At 44.5% G+C, this 15,464-nt stretch overlaps 1 protein-coding gene across 1 annotated transcript; it reads right to left on the bottom strand.

Annotated features, from left to right (window-relative positions):
* Window positions 1-8,882: 8,882 nt before the first annotated feature.
* Window positions 8,883-14,213, bottom strand: LOC128127616 (uncharacterized). The gene is made up of 2 exons (XM_052766261.1): window positions 13,646-14,213; window positions 8,883-8,932 (listed from the first exon to the last, which is right to left on the bottom strand). The coding sequence occupies exons 1-2, from the start codon at window positions 14,208-14,210 to the stop codon at window positions 8,898-8,900; spliced, it is 600 nt and encodes a 199-aa protein (XP_052622221.1). The 5' UTR covers window positions 14,211-14,213; the 3' UTR covers window positions 8,883-8,897.
* Window positions 14,214-15,464: the final 1,251 nt, after the last annotated feature.

Raw genomic sequence — 15,464 nt, forward strand, 5'->3', positions numbered from 1 at the left:
TATAGATCTATACGCAAACTCACGCTCTCCCTCCAAGAGACTCTGGCTACAACTCGGGCCATGACATTTAAGGCATGCTTCGATACAGTAATCACAATTTTGTCAACGTATTCATGTATATGTAATGTATTGTTACTCGTTCTAGTATCGTTGTATATGTTCTCTTTCTAGTATAGTTGTATATGTTCTCTTTCTAATATAGTTGTAAATGTTCTCTTTCTCGTATAGTTATATATGTTCTTCTTCTAGTATAATTGTATATGTTCTCATAGTAATGTAATATATGTGTTCTCATAGTAATAAGTACTGACTCATGAATGAACTGACTCATTGTTCTAGCAATAGTATAAGTATTATCCTATGCTACCCCGATGGTAACTTACTAATCATGTAACTAGTACATATAAATATTGAAGAACTTTTATGACTATATATGTACACATGATTTATAATTAATATTGAAACGACCTTCGGACGGCTACCCGATATCCCACCAGACCACATCTCAAGCGCGAAAAGGAAATAGGGCGGACGACCTTCCTAAGCCTTTTAAACATTTCTTATATAACTATACATATACGGGCGTGCAATTTATAATAAGTATAACAAAGTTTAAATAAAAGTATTTGATAAGTAAAAGAATTTGTAAAACACTTTGATAAACAGTTTGAACAGTAATAAAATCATTGGTTTTGTAGTTATTAATCACATGTGATTTATGTAATAACTATAAGTATTAAACTTGTATTCCCCCCCCCCATAAAAGCATTTAAAACATTTAAAAGTATTTCAAAGGTTAGTTAAAGGGGTATGAACTCACTTGTGGTGAGTGGATTGGATTGAAGTGTCGGACACGGTGCTAGGTGACAAATGAAGACTTGTACACACGCACGAGCCTAGTTATCATATAATGAACATATATATAACTAATTAGCCAAAATATAACTAATAAATTAAGTCGGGACACTCTAGAACATGAAAACACTTTGTTTCAAGTGTTAAAGATCACAAGGATTGCATCCAAGTGTTGGTAGGGCAAAGCTAGGGTGTTTGGAGTTCAAGGGTAAACTCCTTTGGAGTTTACGGTTTTAATGACCTTTAACCTAGGAGTTTACGGCAGTAAACTGAAGGGTTTACGGTAGTAAACTCAAGGGTTTACGGTCGTAAACTCCACTCCTTGCAACCATGTGTTGTTTTGAGGTTTAACAAGTCTTTTGAAGTACTTCTACTTGGTGGTTTGGCCTTTGGAAGGGACTAGGGCAACAAAAACACTCCTTGGAGGAGTTTACGGCCTCATGGACATTTCCCTTTGGGTTTACTACCGTAAACCCTTATGGAAAAGGGTATTTCCATGTTTTCAACTCCTTAACACAACTAGGTAATTGTCTAGGTTAGTTTTTAGGCCTAACGAAGGAAAATGACCCATTTAAACACACTTTAGGGTGTTTATGGTTTTGGGAGATCCCCAAACCGTAAACACCTATAAATGTTAGTCTTTGGTGTTTTTCAAGGCTTAAACACATCAAGGGAAGGTTTAAACATGTCAAGGTAAGTCTTAAACATCAAACTAGGGCTTAAATAAAGACTTAGGCACACTTTGGTGCCATTCTTGGTGTTTACGGCCCAAGAACATTCTTGGCCCTTGAACACCTCAAACCTTGTGTTCTTGGCATATTTTCTTGATGTTTAAATGTAATAATAGCTTAATAACACTCAAGGATGGAAGTGCTTACTATTAGGAAGCTTGATTTGAGCTAAAAGTCAAAGAACACTTAGTGTGTGTTCTTGGTGTTCTTGGTGTTTTTGGAAATCTAGACAACATACACAAATGAATGGATGAATAGATGCACAAACACTAGATTAAGTGTTTTACTAACTTCAAATGGTTAGAACACTTACAAGTTTGAAGATCTTGAATATGTTTTGGGATGATACTTGAAAGGATATTTTGGAGTTTACTCTTTTGATATTTGGGGAGTAAACACAAATGGCTAGACTTGGGGAGTAAACTCATGCATATGCATGAGTTCACAGATTTTTGGGTGATTTTTCGACTCAAACATAAAAGTTTGGTCGGGATTTTCTAAGACACGAGGTGTTTGCGGTGTTTAAAATTCAAAACCCGAGACGACACTTTCTTTCACCCGTTCGTTTAAAAAATATTAAAATAACCACACGAACTTTAAATTTCTTAAAAATAAGAAATAATGACATTAACTTATGATACAAAGTGGTTGAGTTTTAGGGTTTGACTGAATGGAAATTTTGGGTTGTCACAGCTTGCTTCAGGGTTCGGAATGTGGCTTCTTGTTTGTCCGTCCATTTGATGGGTACGCCCTTTTGTGTAAGCGAGGTAAGTGGCTTGGCGGTCTTAGAGATGTTTTGAATGAACCTCCTGTAGTAACCTGCTAGACCTAAGAATTGGCAAATTTTTGTGGGTGTTGTTGGGACTGCCCATCCTTCGATGGCTTTGACCTTAGAAGGATCCACATGTATTCCTTCCTGACGCACAACATGACCCAAAAAGTTCACACTACGGAGCCATAACTCACACTTGGAGAGTTTTGTGTATAGTTTCTCAGTTCGTAGGGTTTCCAAGATTTGTCGGAGATGTTGTCCATGCTCTTCTTCGCTTCGTGAATAAACTAGAATGTCGTCAATGAAAACAATAACAAAGTTGTCGAGGAATGGTCGGCAGATTCGATTAATTAGGTCCATGAATGCGGCAGGGGCATTCGTTAGACCGAAGGGCATTACAACAAATTAATAATGTCCATATCGAGTTCGTAGAGCGGTTTTGGGAATATCCTCTTCCCGGACCTTGATTTGATGGTACCCGGATCGCAAATCTATCTTAGAGAAGTAACTAGCTCCTTAGAGCTGGTCAAATAGATCATCGATTCGTGGGAGTGGATAGCGATTTTTGACAGTGAGCTTATTTAGTTCCTTGTAATCGATGCACATCCTAAAAGATCGTCCTTCTTTTTGACAAAGAGAACTGGAGCTCCCCAAGGCGAGAAGTTGGGTTGGATGAATCCCTTGTCCAGGATTCACTGAGTTGGCTGGACAGTTCTTGCATCTCAGTAGGAGCCAATCTGTAAGGTGATTTAGCGATGGGAATAGCTCCTGGCACCAGGTCAATTCGAAAATCAATTTGTCTTTCTGGGGGTACTCCAGGAAGATCTTCGGGAAAGATGTCTGGGAATTCACAAGCTACAAGAATGTCTTGAATGTTAATCTCTTTCTTGGATTTATCCACTATGTGCGCCAGGAACGTCAAATCTTTCTTTCGTAGATGCTTCTGTGCCTGGGCGCACGAGATGAGACGAAGATTCGTGTTGTGTTTGTCTCCGTAAATAACTAGGGTTTCATGATTTAGAAGGTGAAGGCGAACGACCTTCTCGTGACACATAATTTCAGCATGGTGGGGGCTTAACCAGTCCATGCCAATAATCACATCAAAACTCCTAACGGAAACAGGCATTAAGTTTATTCGAAAGACGTGTTGATTTAGGGTTAGGGTACATCCGATATAGATCTCCCCAGTGGATTCTGTCTTCCCATTGGCCATTTCCACCGTAAAGGCTTCATTGAGCTTCTAGGGTTGTTGTCTTAACAAATGCTTAAATTTATCACTCACAAAACATCGTTCCGCTCCGGTATCAAATAGGATGCATGCATAAGTGTGGTTTAGGAGGAACGTACCTGTAATGAAAGTGGGATCCTGAACCGCTTCTCCATGTTCCATGGTCAGCACCATTCCTGTTCCTCCATTTCCGAGATTGTTATTGTTGGAGCAATTTCGACGGAAATGCCCGGCCCTTCCACATCCATAGCAGGTGTGGCTTGGTCCTGCATTATTGCCGCCATTGTCGGTGTTGTTGTTGTTGCGGTTATTGTTGTTGTTGTTTCCCTGTTGTTGGTTCTGAGGAGGGTAGGTTCTATAATACTTTGTCGTGTGCCCCTTCCGATTGCAACTGGTGCACTGCATCTCCCTGCATTCTCCATTATGATGGAGACCGCACTTGTTGCACTTGGGAAGATTACCGGAATAAGGCCTAGGAGCACTTGGACCAGCTGAGGCTGGAGCATGTGGTGCGGGTGGAACTTGAGTGGTTGCAACATTAACTGCCACTATTTGCTGTTTCTTGGATGATTCGGAGCCTTGACGTCCCTTCCTATTACCGTTCTTTCCCATTTTGTTGTCATTTTCCTTCTTAACTTCATCCTCCACTGGCTTCTCACCCTTCTTGTTGTTGTGGTCATACAGCTTCTTGGCCAATCTCTTGGCACTGTCGAAAGTTTCGGGATTTGCAGCAATCACGTTTCCTTGGATCGGGGAGGTTAGTCCCCAGATGAATCGCTCGATCTTCTTTCCTTCTGAGGTGATCATGGCAAGGCATAGCAGAGACAGTTTGCTAAACCTTTATATGCATGCATCTATATCCGTGTTTCGGACGGTGAGATTCCACAGCTCTTGTTCCATTTTCTGAATTTCGCCACGAGGGCAGTACTCTGCCATTAACATTTCTTTCATCTCTACCCATGGCATGGAATTGGCTACGGGGAGTGTCATGGCTTCCACGTGTCCGTTCCACCAAGTGAGCGCTTGGTCAACAAGAGTGCATGCTACAAATTTCACCTTCATCTCCTCAGGGCATTCACATATCTTGAACACCGATTCCACCTTCTCGATCCATCGTTTCAGGGTAATCATTCCTCCAGTGCCGTTAAAGGTTCGTGGTTTGGCGTTGGTGAAGTCCTTGTAAGTGCATGTCTTGGTAGGTCCTTGATTCATTCCGTTGTTCGAACTTCCAGCCCCTAGTCCGTTGACTCCTCCATTGTTCCCTTGGTGTATTTGTGCCATAGCCACGGTGAATGCAGCCAATACTGCTGCCTGAAAAGCAACAGAGTTGAACTCAGGCGGGTTTGGCTTAGGGTTTCCGCGGGTTGGTCATCGAGGCATCTTTCTGCCATGGAACGGAAAGATGTTGAGTTTCTGTGCTTTTTGTGAGATTTATAAGCTAGGTGTGTGGCACGAACTTAAGTAATTTCACAAATTAGCACACAATCATGGATATGTAACACATAGTAGATTATAACATCATAATAAAACATATAAAACTTTTCACTAATATTATTTGCACTTTGGTACATGAAAATTTTGCTCGAAAGAGCATACATAAGCAGTACAAGTTCGACAGCATAACGGCTCTATGAGTAGTGTAGTCACTTAAACATAGAGTCGGGGTACATAGCATAGATCCTAGTGACATAGTACTAAAGACTGATACAACTAACCCTAATCGCGGCGAGATGTGCCAGGGGGTGGTGCTGAGGAAGTGGATGCTCCCTGAAGACGAGCCACCTGTCGTTCTGCATCCTGGAGTCGGGACTCCCACCTCATCTGCCTCATGTGGAACTCCGGAAGGACGTCTCACATCTCCTGCTCTGCACACTTGACCCTAGTCCACATCTGGCGTACTTGATCGGCGGTACTCTGAGCTAGGTCGCCTGTGTTCTGTAATCGTCTCACCATGACCGGAAGGGAACGATTGGCCGGTCCTCCATCCCTCAGGTCAAAGAACTCGCGTGACATGCCGAACGGGGGTCGCTGTCCCTGCTGCCTGCTCCATCTCCAAAGATCAATACCCAAGGGGGGTGTAGGACCAGTGGGGCCCACCCGGTAAGCAGGCACCCTAATAGGATAAGGGGGGTTGATGACTTTGGACTCCGTGTCCGAATCACCCTCTTCGTTATCGTTCGGTTCCTCCTCGAGACCTCCTTTAGCTTCCTCCTCCTCCTGTTCCTCTACTGGCTCAGCAGGTTCGCCCTCGACTTCTGCTTCAGGTTCCCCATCGGATTCTTCCTTGGGCTCTTCTTCAGGTTCTTCGTCCAACCATCTGTTATTCCCCTAGTCTGGGAAATAAGGATCTCTGGGGTGGTGGAAACCAGCCATGCTGTCTGCGAGAGTGTATAAATATGCTAATATCATACCTAAGACGTTTTATTTATTAAATATGCTGAGTTGGTGTTCTCTTCTTGGAAATAAAGGGGTATGTTTTTAGGTTCCCTAGCCATCATGATTTCCTCACGACATGTGATGGTTGTACCTCGGAGGAAATGTAGTTGATCAGGCAACATCCACTCCTTGATACGACTATGAACAGTCCTGACTTAACCGAGATGCTATCATTATCTTGTTTAGTTCGGTATTATGTTCTGTTTCCTAATTCACACAAGCAATGATGTTTTATCGTTGTGTTTTAATTCTTTTGTTCAGAGTTGTGTTAGTCCCTCTTTTGGTTTATAGTTGCATATCAATGTGTGGTTAGACATGCTAGTTCACTATAAACAGAGCTCTGATACCAACCTGTCACACCCCCGAACCAGACGGCAGAAACGTCCGAGGGATCTTGTGACATAAATTGAATACCATCACAATGAATATACATGAAGCATAACATAAATCATCACCATGCATTAAAATAATACAACTGATATTGTTTACATCTAGTACATAGTTTTAGTCATTACAACTTCATAACAAAGATTGTCTGATAGATATCATAAGCAAACACCCTAACAATTACTTGGCACTTATTCTTCGGTTTACCTGCCACCTGAGAATACAAGTCATTTTTGAAAAACGTCAACATATGAAATGTTAGTGAGTTCATAAGCAATGTTGTGATAAAATGATTTAGAGTAGTTTGTAAAACCCAGAAAATCCGATACTTTCTGAAAAGATTATTGTAAAAAAAAGTGTGAAGATCCGTAAATATATGTTTGTTGATTTTTCAAAACACGTATAATTGTTGAACTTTTGTATAGATCGTGCAAGTGAAGATGTTGAACTTCCCAGGAAAACCCAATGTTTTCCCAATACATAAAATATAATGATTTCTCTATTGTTATACTGTTTCGTCGAATGATTTTTGATTACCCGAGTGGCGTTGGATTAGTTAGGGTTTGTGAGTTATTATAATCACGCATTAAAGAAAATGACTAGTTTATAACTATAGATTACGAACGATCCTTAAAGGCGTCGGCCGTTACTACTCACTTAATCCACCTACCATGATTACTCTTGTTTAACGCCCTGAATCTGTTCACTTTGATTTCTCATAAGCCCAACAACCGAGGAGAAAGGGGAGTACGAAGTCCCGTTATTTCCGTGAGCCATTTAAGGCTATCGGGAATGCGAAAGACACGTTGGCCCAACTCGCATTTGACTTCTCGACCTTACTAGCAGTACTAATGGGCCAATAGGGCCCGGTAGCACATTAGAGCCAGCGAAAGTCCTTTTACATGAAATCGGGTCATAGGAGGCCCAATAACACATAAGCATATTCCCTTTGGGCCCAAAAATCATGTTAATGGGCTAGTAAGACCCAACAAGCATGATTTGAAACTTTCAACCCCAAAGTTTGTAAGTTAGCTCATCATAGTTATCGCGTGTTTAACGAATGGCTTTGGTTTAACGATTTTGTTATGTTATTGATTCGAGACCGAATCAATTCGTTTATAACGATATTTGTTATTGAGAGTGTATTTGTTTGCCATTTCGTCGGTAGTGGTGGATCTTGTATTTTGAATTGATTTGTTTGAAAGTAGAGTTTGACCCTTTTCATTACCCTTCTTTTATAAAAATAACACTTTTGGTCCTTTTATATAAAAGAATTTCATTTTTAGTCCTTAAAACCCTTTTCCTTGACACTTTTGTAATATATATTTGTTGAAAACACGATTTTAACCCAAAATTTACGTTGTTGACAGCTTCAACCCCTCCAGAATAATGTTTCTCGGTTAGGAACCCATTTTTCAAAACTTTTACAGTTTTGGCCCAAAATCTAAAAAGTTTACATTTTTGGTCCTTTTTGATAGTGAAAAGCATTTTTGACCCTTAAAAACATTTTGTTACGCCAATTACCCCCAGTGTTGTAGAAAGTTACATTTCAGCACCTCAAACTTATCATTTTTGCATTTTGAGGCTTATTAGGCCGAGAAGCCCATAATTAGCCCATTAAGCTAGAAATTTACATTTTAAGTCCCTTGAAGTTCCTAATGTTCAGAAAAATATTTATAGAAATTGTTTTGACCCTTTTTAACCTTCAAGAAACCGTGACTTGTTGTTTTGTACCCCAAGTTTGTATTTTTGACAATTTAAGCCCAAAAATGGGTGTTATGTTAAAATATGTTCATCATGACCTTATAAGCTATTATTCTTGACTTGTTTAGTGTAAGATAGCTTAGGTTATGTTTGTTTCCTTTCTCATGTCTTAGATCTTGGGTTTACATCCCTTTTTGGTAACATATTCATCACAAAACACATGAAATCACACATATACATGCGTCAGATCACACGTAGCATACATATACACATAGATCTACACATTTTCTTGTATTCTCCCCCATAAAACTCATAAAAACCGAAAAGAAAGGGGTATGAAGCTCACCTTGAGTATGGTTTCGGTTTTTGAAGGAAAAGATTAAGAAGAATTCGATCCTAGCAACCTTTCTTGGAGGATCTCGAACTTAGATGTTTCTAAGGTGCAAGATCACAAGTTTTGTATGAGATAAGGAAGATTGTTGGTAAAATGAAGAAGATATGTTATGAATCATAGAGATAACTTACCAAAGATGTGAACTACTTGATGAAAACCTCTTGAATCACAAGCAAAATTCGAGATTTGTGGATGAAGAAGAACAGATGTGTCTTAAGTGATTTAGAGAGAATTGTTGTGAGGTGTGTAACAACTCAAATTTTTCAAACAAATTTTTCATTTTTAAAACATAATTATTTCCATTAAAACAAGACATAAACAGTTTAATTATTCGGTCAATACAATTATTCAAACTCCCAAGATCATAAAACAATCTTCAGTGTGTATCGATCATGCCGGCGCCTTCCCACGGTCCTCGCTAGTACCTGAAATACATGCACAACAACTGTAAGCATAAATGCTTAGTGAGTTCCCCAATATACACTTACACACATACGCCTTTCCAGGCCCTGACCTTCCGGTCCTCAATACAACGCCTTCCGGCCCATAACATAATCGCCTTCCGGCCCATAACATATTGCCTTCCGGCCCACATATCATACATAGCACATATAACAATTAACTTACCACATATAGCATACATACCACATAACATATTCGACCTTCCGGTCACACAGTCAAACCCTTTCCGGGTACAGTATAGTGAGAAGACTCACCTCGTAAGTGCTGAAAGCTAGCAACTCCTGAAATCACTCGCGCACAACCAACGAGCTACAACCCTCCTATAACATTACATAACTCATTAACACTCATATCATCTAAGTGTGACTATCCCTAAGAAGTCAGACTTAGGTCAACTCTGGTCAACGGTCAACGGTCAACTCGACTGGACTCGGCGAGTACCATGGCGACTCGGCGAGTCTAGTCGTCCTCACAAATTCCTGAATATTCCCTTTCTACTCGTCGAGTATCCCTCTTGACTCGACGAGGTCCTCGTGGAAGAATCGCGGGGCCACCCCGACTCCACTCGCCGAGTCTGATGAACAACTCGGCGAGTCCCAGTAAATCTTCAAGCTACTCGCCGAGTCTGAAGAACAACTCGGCGAGTCCATGCCATGCAGACGAGTAACTGCTTCCTGAGATAGGTCTCGTCCCGAAATACACATGCATGGGACCTTCTGGACCTCTAAAGGTCCTACTACAAGATTATAGTCGTGGGGTAACAAGGCATTACTTCATCAAATCACTAAATGGGTTCTATAAACCCTAATTTCATAAATACATCAATATAGCAGAGCATACACGAATTCTTACCTGGATGATGTATTCTCTGTATTCCCAATCCTCAGAATGTGACCCCTTGCTGCTCTTTTAGCCAATCCTTCCTCTTCCTTGCACACCCACTCTTCTATAACCAACAATGGCCTAAGATCCTTGCTCCTGCTGCACTAAATCGATTTAGGGTTCTTCTCAGAAGGCTAAAACGAACAATGACGGCCAATGGACCCCTTTTATACGTCCCAAACCTGAACGGTTAGGGTTTCCGCTAAACAGCGTCGACTCGCCGAGTCCATATCTGGACTCGTCGAGTCCAGTCGCGGACCCGCGACCAAGTCTGCGATCCTACTCGGTGAGTCTAGGCTCCAACTCGCCGAGTCCCCTCTTAAATCACCCCAAAAACATAATTTTAATAATACCTGAGATTCCGGGCTGTTACAACTCTCCCCCACTTGGATTAGACTTCGCCCTCGAAGTCTCATTCTGCAAATAGTTCCGGATGCTGCTCCCGCATTTCGCGCTCCGGTTCCCAAGTCATTTCTGATCCCTTACGGTGTTGCCATTGAACCAACACCAGAGGTACTTCCTTGTTCCTCAGAACCTTGATCTTCCGATCCCTGATCGCCACTGGTCTCTCCGCGTAATTCAGGCTCGCATCCACCCGAATATCCTCCAATGGAACCACTGCCGACTCATCGGCTATGCACTTCCTCAACTGCGATACATGAAAAGTGTCATGGATCTGACCCAACTCCGCTGGCAACTCCAACCGATAGGCTACCCGGCCTACCCTTGCAACCACACGAAATGGCCCAATATACCGGGGCCCCAATTTGCCCCTCTTCCTGAATCGAATCACTCCTTTCCAAGGAGAGACCTTTAGGAGAACGAAGTCGCCGACTTGAAATTCAAGCTCGGATCGGCGCCTGTCTGCATAACTCTTCTGTCGGCTCTGGGCAGTCAATAATCTTTGTCTCACTTGTTGAATCTGCTCTGTCGTCTGGAGTATGATCTCCGTGCTGCCCATCACTCTCTGTCCCACCTCTCCCCAGCAAATGGGAGTCCGACACCTCCTACCATACAACAGCTCGAAAGGCGGCATACCAATGCTCGAATGATGGCTGTTGTTGTAGGAAAACTCTGCCAATGGTAAATACGCATCCCAACTACCCCCGAAGTCTAACACACACGCTCGGAGCATGTCCTCCAGTGTCTGAATTGTCCGCTCGCTCTGGCCGTCTGTCTGGGGATGGTATGCGGTACTAAAATGCAACTTAGTACCCAGCTCCTCATGGAATTTCTTCCAGAACCTGGAAGTGAAGCGCACATCGCGGTCTGACACAATCGAGATCGGCACTCCGTGCCGAGATACCACCTCTTTCACGTATATCTCCGCCAATTTCTCCGCCGAAGAACTCTCACTGATGGCAAGGAAGTGTGCACTCTTTGTCAACCTATCCACGATCACCCAAATTGCGTCAACTCCCCTAGCAGTCCTCGGCAATTTGGTGATAAAATCCATAGTAATCTGTTCCCACTTCCACTCGGGGATCTCCAATGGCTGTAACTTGCCATGCAGTCTCTGGTGCTCAGCCTTAACCCTACGGCAGGTCAAGCACCTCTCAACGAACCATGCCACGTCCCTCTTCATACAGGGCCACCAATATTCCTTCCTTAAATCCAAATACATCTTTGTAGCACCGGGATGGATCGAGAATTTCGATTTATGAGCCTCTTCCATCAACGTAATACGCGTACTGCCCACGAACGGCACCCAAATCCGACCTTGAAACGTCATAAGGCCTCGACTATCCTTGACAAACTCTGAGATTAACCCCACAACCCGCTCTTTCTTCTGCATTTCTGGTCGCACAGCCTCAGCCTGTGCCCTACGAATGTCATCCAATACAGGAGTCATCACGGTCAGTCTCAAGCACACATCTCGCAATGGAGTGCTCTCCGCCCTGCGGCTCAATGCATCGGCTACCACATTAGCCTTGCCTGGGTGGTACAGGATCTCACAATCATAATCCTTGACCACATCCAACCACCTCCTCTGACGCATATTTAGGTTGGGTTGATCCATCAAATACTTCAAACTCTTATGGTCCGTGTATATCGTACATCGAACCCCATACAAGTAGTGACGCCAAATCTTGAGAGCAAACACTACTGCCCCCAACTCTAAATCATGCGTGGGATATCTCGCCTCATGAGGCTTCAGCTGCCTCGACGCATAAGCTATCACATGACCCCTCTGCATTAACACTGCACCCAATCCCGAAATCGATGCGTCGCAATATACCACGAAATCTTCCATCCCTTCTGGAAGAGCTAATACCGGGGCTTCGCACAATCTTTGGCGAAGTGTCTCAAAGGAGGTCTGCTGCTCGGGCCCCCATGAGAACGTAACACCCTTCCGGGTCAATCTGGTGAGTGGCACTGCGATCTTGGAGAAATCCTTGATAAATCTCCGATAATACCCTGCCAACCCAAGGAAACTTCTGATCTCAGAGGGTGACTTCGGCACCTCCCAACTCATCACCGCCTCAACCTTGGCCGGATCGACCAATATCCCTTTCTGATTAACCACATGTCCTAGAAACTGGACTTCCCGCAACCAGAAGTCACATTTGGAGAACTTTGCATAAAGTTTCTCCGACCTCAATACCTCAAGGACCTCCCTCAAATGCTCCTCATGCTGCTCTCTCGATCTCGAATACACCAGAATGTCGTCGATAAATACGATCACTGACCGATCCAACATCGGCCTGCATACCCTGTTCATGAGATCCATGAACACAGCCGGGGCATTGGTGAGTCCAAAAGGCATCACCACAAACTCATAATGCCCATATCGCGTCCTAAACGCTGTCTTCTGGACGTCTTCATCCCGTACTCTCACCTGATGGTATCCTGACCTCAGATCGATCTTGGAAAACCAAGATGCTCCCTGCAACTGATCGAATAAATCATCGATCCTCGGCAACGGGTAACGGTTCTTGACCGTTAGCTTGTTCAACTCCCGGTAATCAATGCACATCCGGTGTGAACCATCCTTCTTTTTGACGAACAGAATAGGTGCTCCCCATGGCGAGCTGCTCGGCCGAATGAATCCCTTTCCCAGCAACTCCTGGAGTTGCGAAGACAACTCTTGCATCTCTGGAGGTGCAAGACGATAGGGCACTTTAGCAATAGGCGCTGCCCCCGGCACCAGATCGATATTAAACTCCACTTGCCTCACAGGCGGTACTCCCGGCAACTCCTCGGGAAAGACATCTGAAAATTCGCGCACCACCGGAACTTCCTCAACTGACTTCGGTTTCTCGGAAACCTCCCGCGTATCCATCACATACGCCACAAAACCTTTACAGCCCTGCCGTAGACACTGCCTCGCCCTAGCGGCCGAACAAAAAGCTGATCCCGAACGGGTACCCTCGCCGTATACCGAAAGAACTCCCCCTCTAGGGTCTCGTATAGTCACCAACTGACGCTCACAGTCGATGACAGCGCCGAACCGGCTCAGCCAGTCCATGCCCACGATGACACAGACATCCCCCATCGCGATAGGAATCAGATCAATCGGGAATCCAACCCCGAAAATCTCTAGTACACATCCCCGAAGAACCTCCGTAGCACAAATCACCTTCTCGTCAGCTATAGAGACTCTCAAAGGTCGACTCAACGACTCACGACTAACGCCAATATGCTGACTAAAGGCCAAGGACACAAAGGACCTACTCGCACCCGAGTCAAATAACACTAAGGCAGGCACAGAGTTCACAAGGAAAGTACCTACGCGTATAATAACATAAGCATAACATATCGACATTAAAATAATTACATGAATTACAACATACCTGCCACAACATCGGGCGCAGCGCGGACCTCCTCCGCAGTCAGCTGAAAGGCTCTCCCACGAGCCCTCGGGGCCTCGACCTTCACCGGTCGAGTCTCAGTAGTCCTGGCAACAGGTGCAGATCCCTGACGAAGCTGAGGGCACTCGGCCTTCCGATGGCCGGTCTGGTTGCAATGAAAGCAAACCATAAATCCCTTGGGACACTCCCTAGCAATGTGTCCCTCCTTGCCACACTTGTAGCAAGCACCGGCTCGACACGCCCCATCGTGACCCTTACCGCACTTTACGCAAGTGCGGTTCTTCGAACCTCCCGTCCTCGAATCGGCGGACTTGATCCGCTTGGCTGCCGGCTGAGACTGAGCCGGTCGCCGGTCTGCCTGCTGAGACTCGGCCTCCTCCCTGGCCTGAGTCTCTAACTCGATCTCACGCTTCCTGGCATTCGCCTGAAGCTCAGTAAAAGTATGGTAAGTGGAGTTTGACACAAACTCCCGGATCTCCCTCCTCAGAACACCCAAGTACCGGCTCATCCGAGCCTGCTCTGTGGCCACTAGCTCGGGGCAAAACATCGCCCTCTCGTGGAACTTCCGCGTGATCGCCGCCACCGAATCAGTACCCTGCTTGAGGGTTAAGAACTCCTGAACCAATCGTTCCCGCTCTACCAGGGGAACGTACTCATCCCTGAACATGGTAGTGAACCCCTCCCATGTCACTGCCGCAGTCTCTGCTAAAGTGAAGTTCGCCGTCACGAACTTCCACCAGTCCTTCGCTCCCAGACGGAGCTGGTTCAAAGCGAACCGTACCCTCAGGTGCTCCGGGCATGAACAAGTATAGAAGCACCCCTCTATATCCGCGATCCACCTCATCGCGGCAATCGGATCCTGCGTCCCATCGAACTCTGGTGGCTTCGTGTTGCTGAACTCTCGGAACAGCAATGAATCACCCCCCTGTGGCCTAGCAGCGGCCACAGCTGCGGTAGCTGCAGCGGTTGCAGCCTCGGTCAATGCGGCGTACCGCTCGTCGAACGTCTCCATCAGGGTGGTCTTGATAGACCCAAACATCTCCGGGATCTCAGCCCGGATCGCCGCCGCCACCTCCTCGTGGATCATCTGACGAATATCCTCGTCACTCACACCGCTCGTACTCGCCCCGTGCCGCGGTCTAACCATGATATCTCTGAAATACAACATAAAACTATCAGAGATTCTACCGAGTATAATCGTACCCGACACGCAACCCTACTCAGTCCCAGATATCCAGGGATTCTTACTTGGGCCTCCCACTGACCCGGTGTCCTCGGTAGTACGGGCCCAATACTACCGACCACACCGCATCAATGTTCATCCCAAGTCCTCCTCCCCAAACTCCAGATAGTGAGCACTCTACTTCTGTTACGCTCTATCTATCCGCATACTAGCAAAGCATCTCATATAGGCAACTTCCCTAGACTAAGGCATCACAAATCAGGCCACTCTAGTCCTATCATGAATACCTAGTCTTCTAGCATGCATAACAATTCATATCATATAATATTGTAAGGTATTTTGGGGATCTTTACCGTTCGGGCGCTGACTGATCGTACACACTGCTTCTTTCTTGCTTACCACAAAACCATTTACAAAAGTTTATGCCTTTATTTGAAAAGTTTCCTCAAATCCTCGGTTTGAGTTCAGTTACCCCCGAAGGTGCACCCGAATCCCTCAAACCAAGGCTCTGATACCAATTGTAACAACTCAAATTTTTCAAACAAATTTTTCATTTTTAAAACATAATTATTTCCATTAAAACAAGACATAAACAGTTTAATTATTCGGTCAATACAA

This window comes from Lactuca sativa, chromosome 8 (assembly GCF_002870075.4).
Source record: "Lactuca sativa cultivar Salinas chromosome 8, Lsat_Salinas_v11, whole genome shotgun sequence".
Lineage (NCBI taxonomy): Eukaryota > Viridiplantae > Streptophyta > Magnoliopsida > Asterales > Asteraceae > Lactuca > Lactuca sativa.

Coding starts and splice junctions, on each gene's coding strand:
- LOC128127616 (XM_052766261.1), bottom strand. CDS start 14,210: ATGTTTTGCCCCGAGCTAGTGGCCACAGAGCAGGCTCGGATGAGCCGG. Junction 8,933..13,645: donor TGCGCCCGATGTTGTGGCAG/GTATGTTGTAAT, acceptor CATGTATTTCAG/GTACTAGCGAGGACCGTGGG.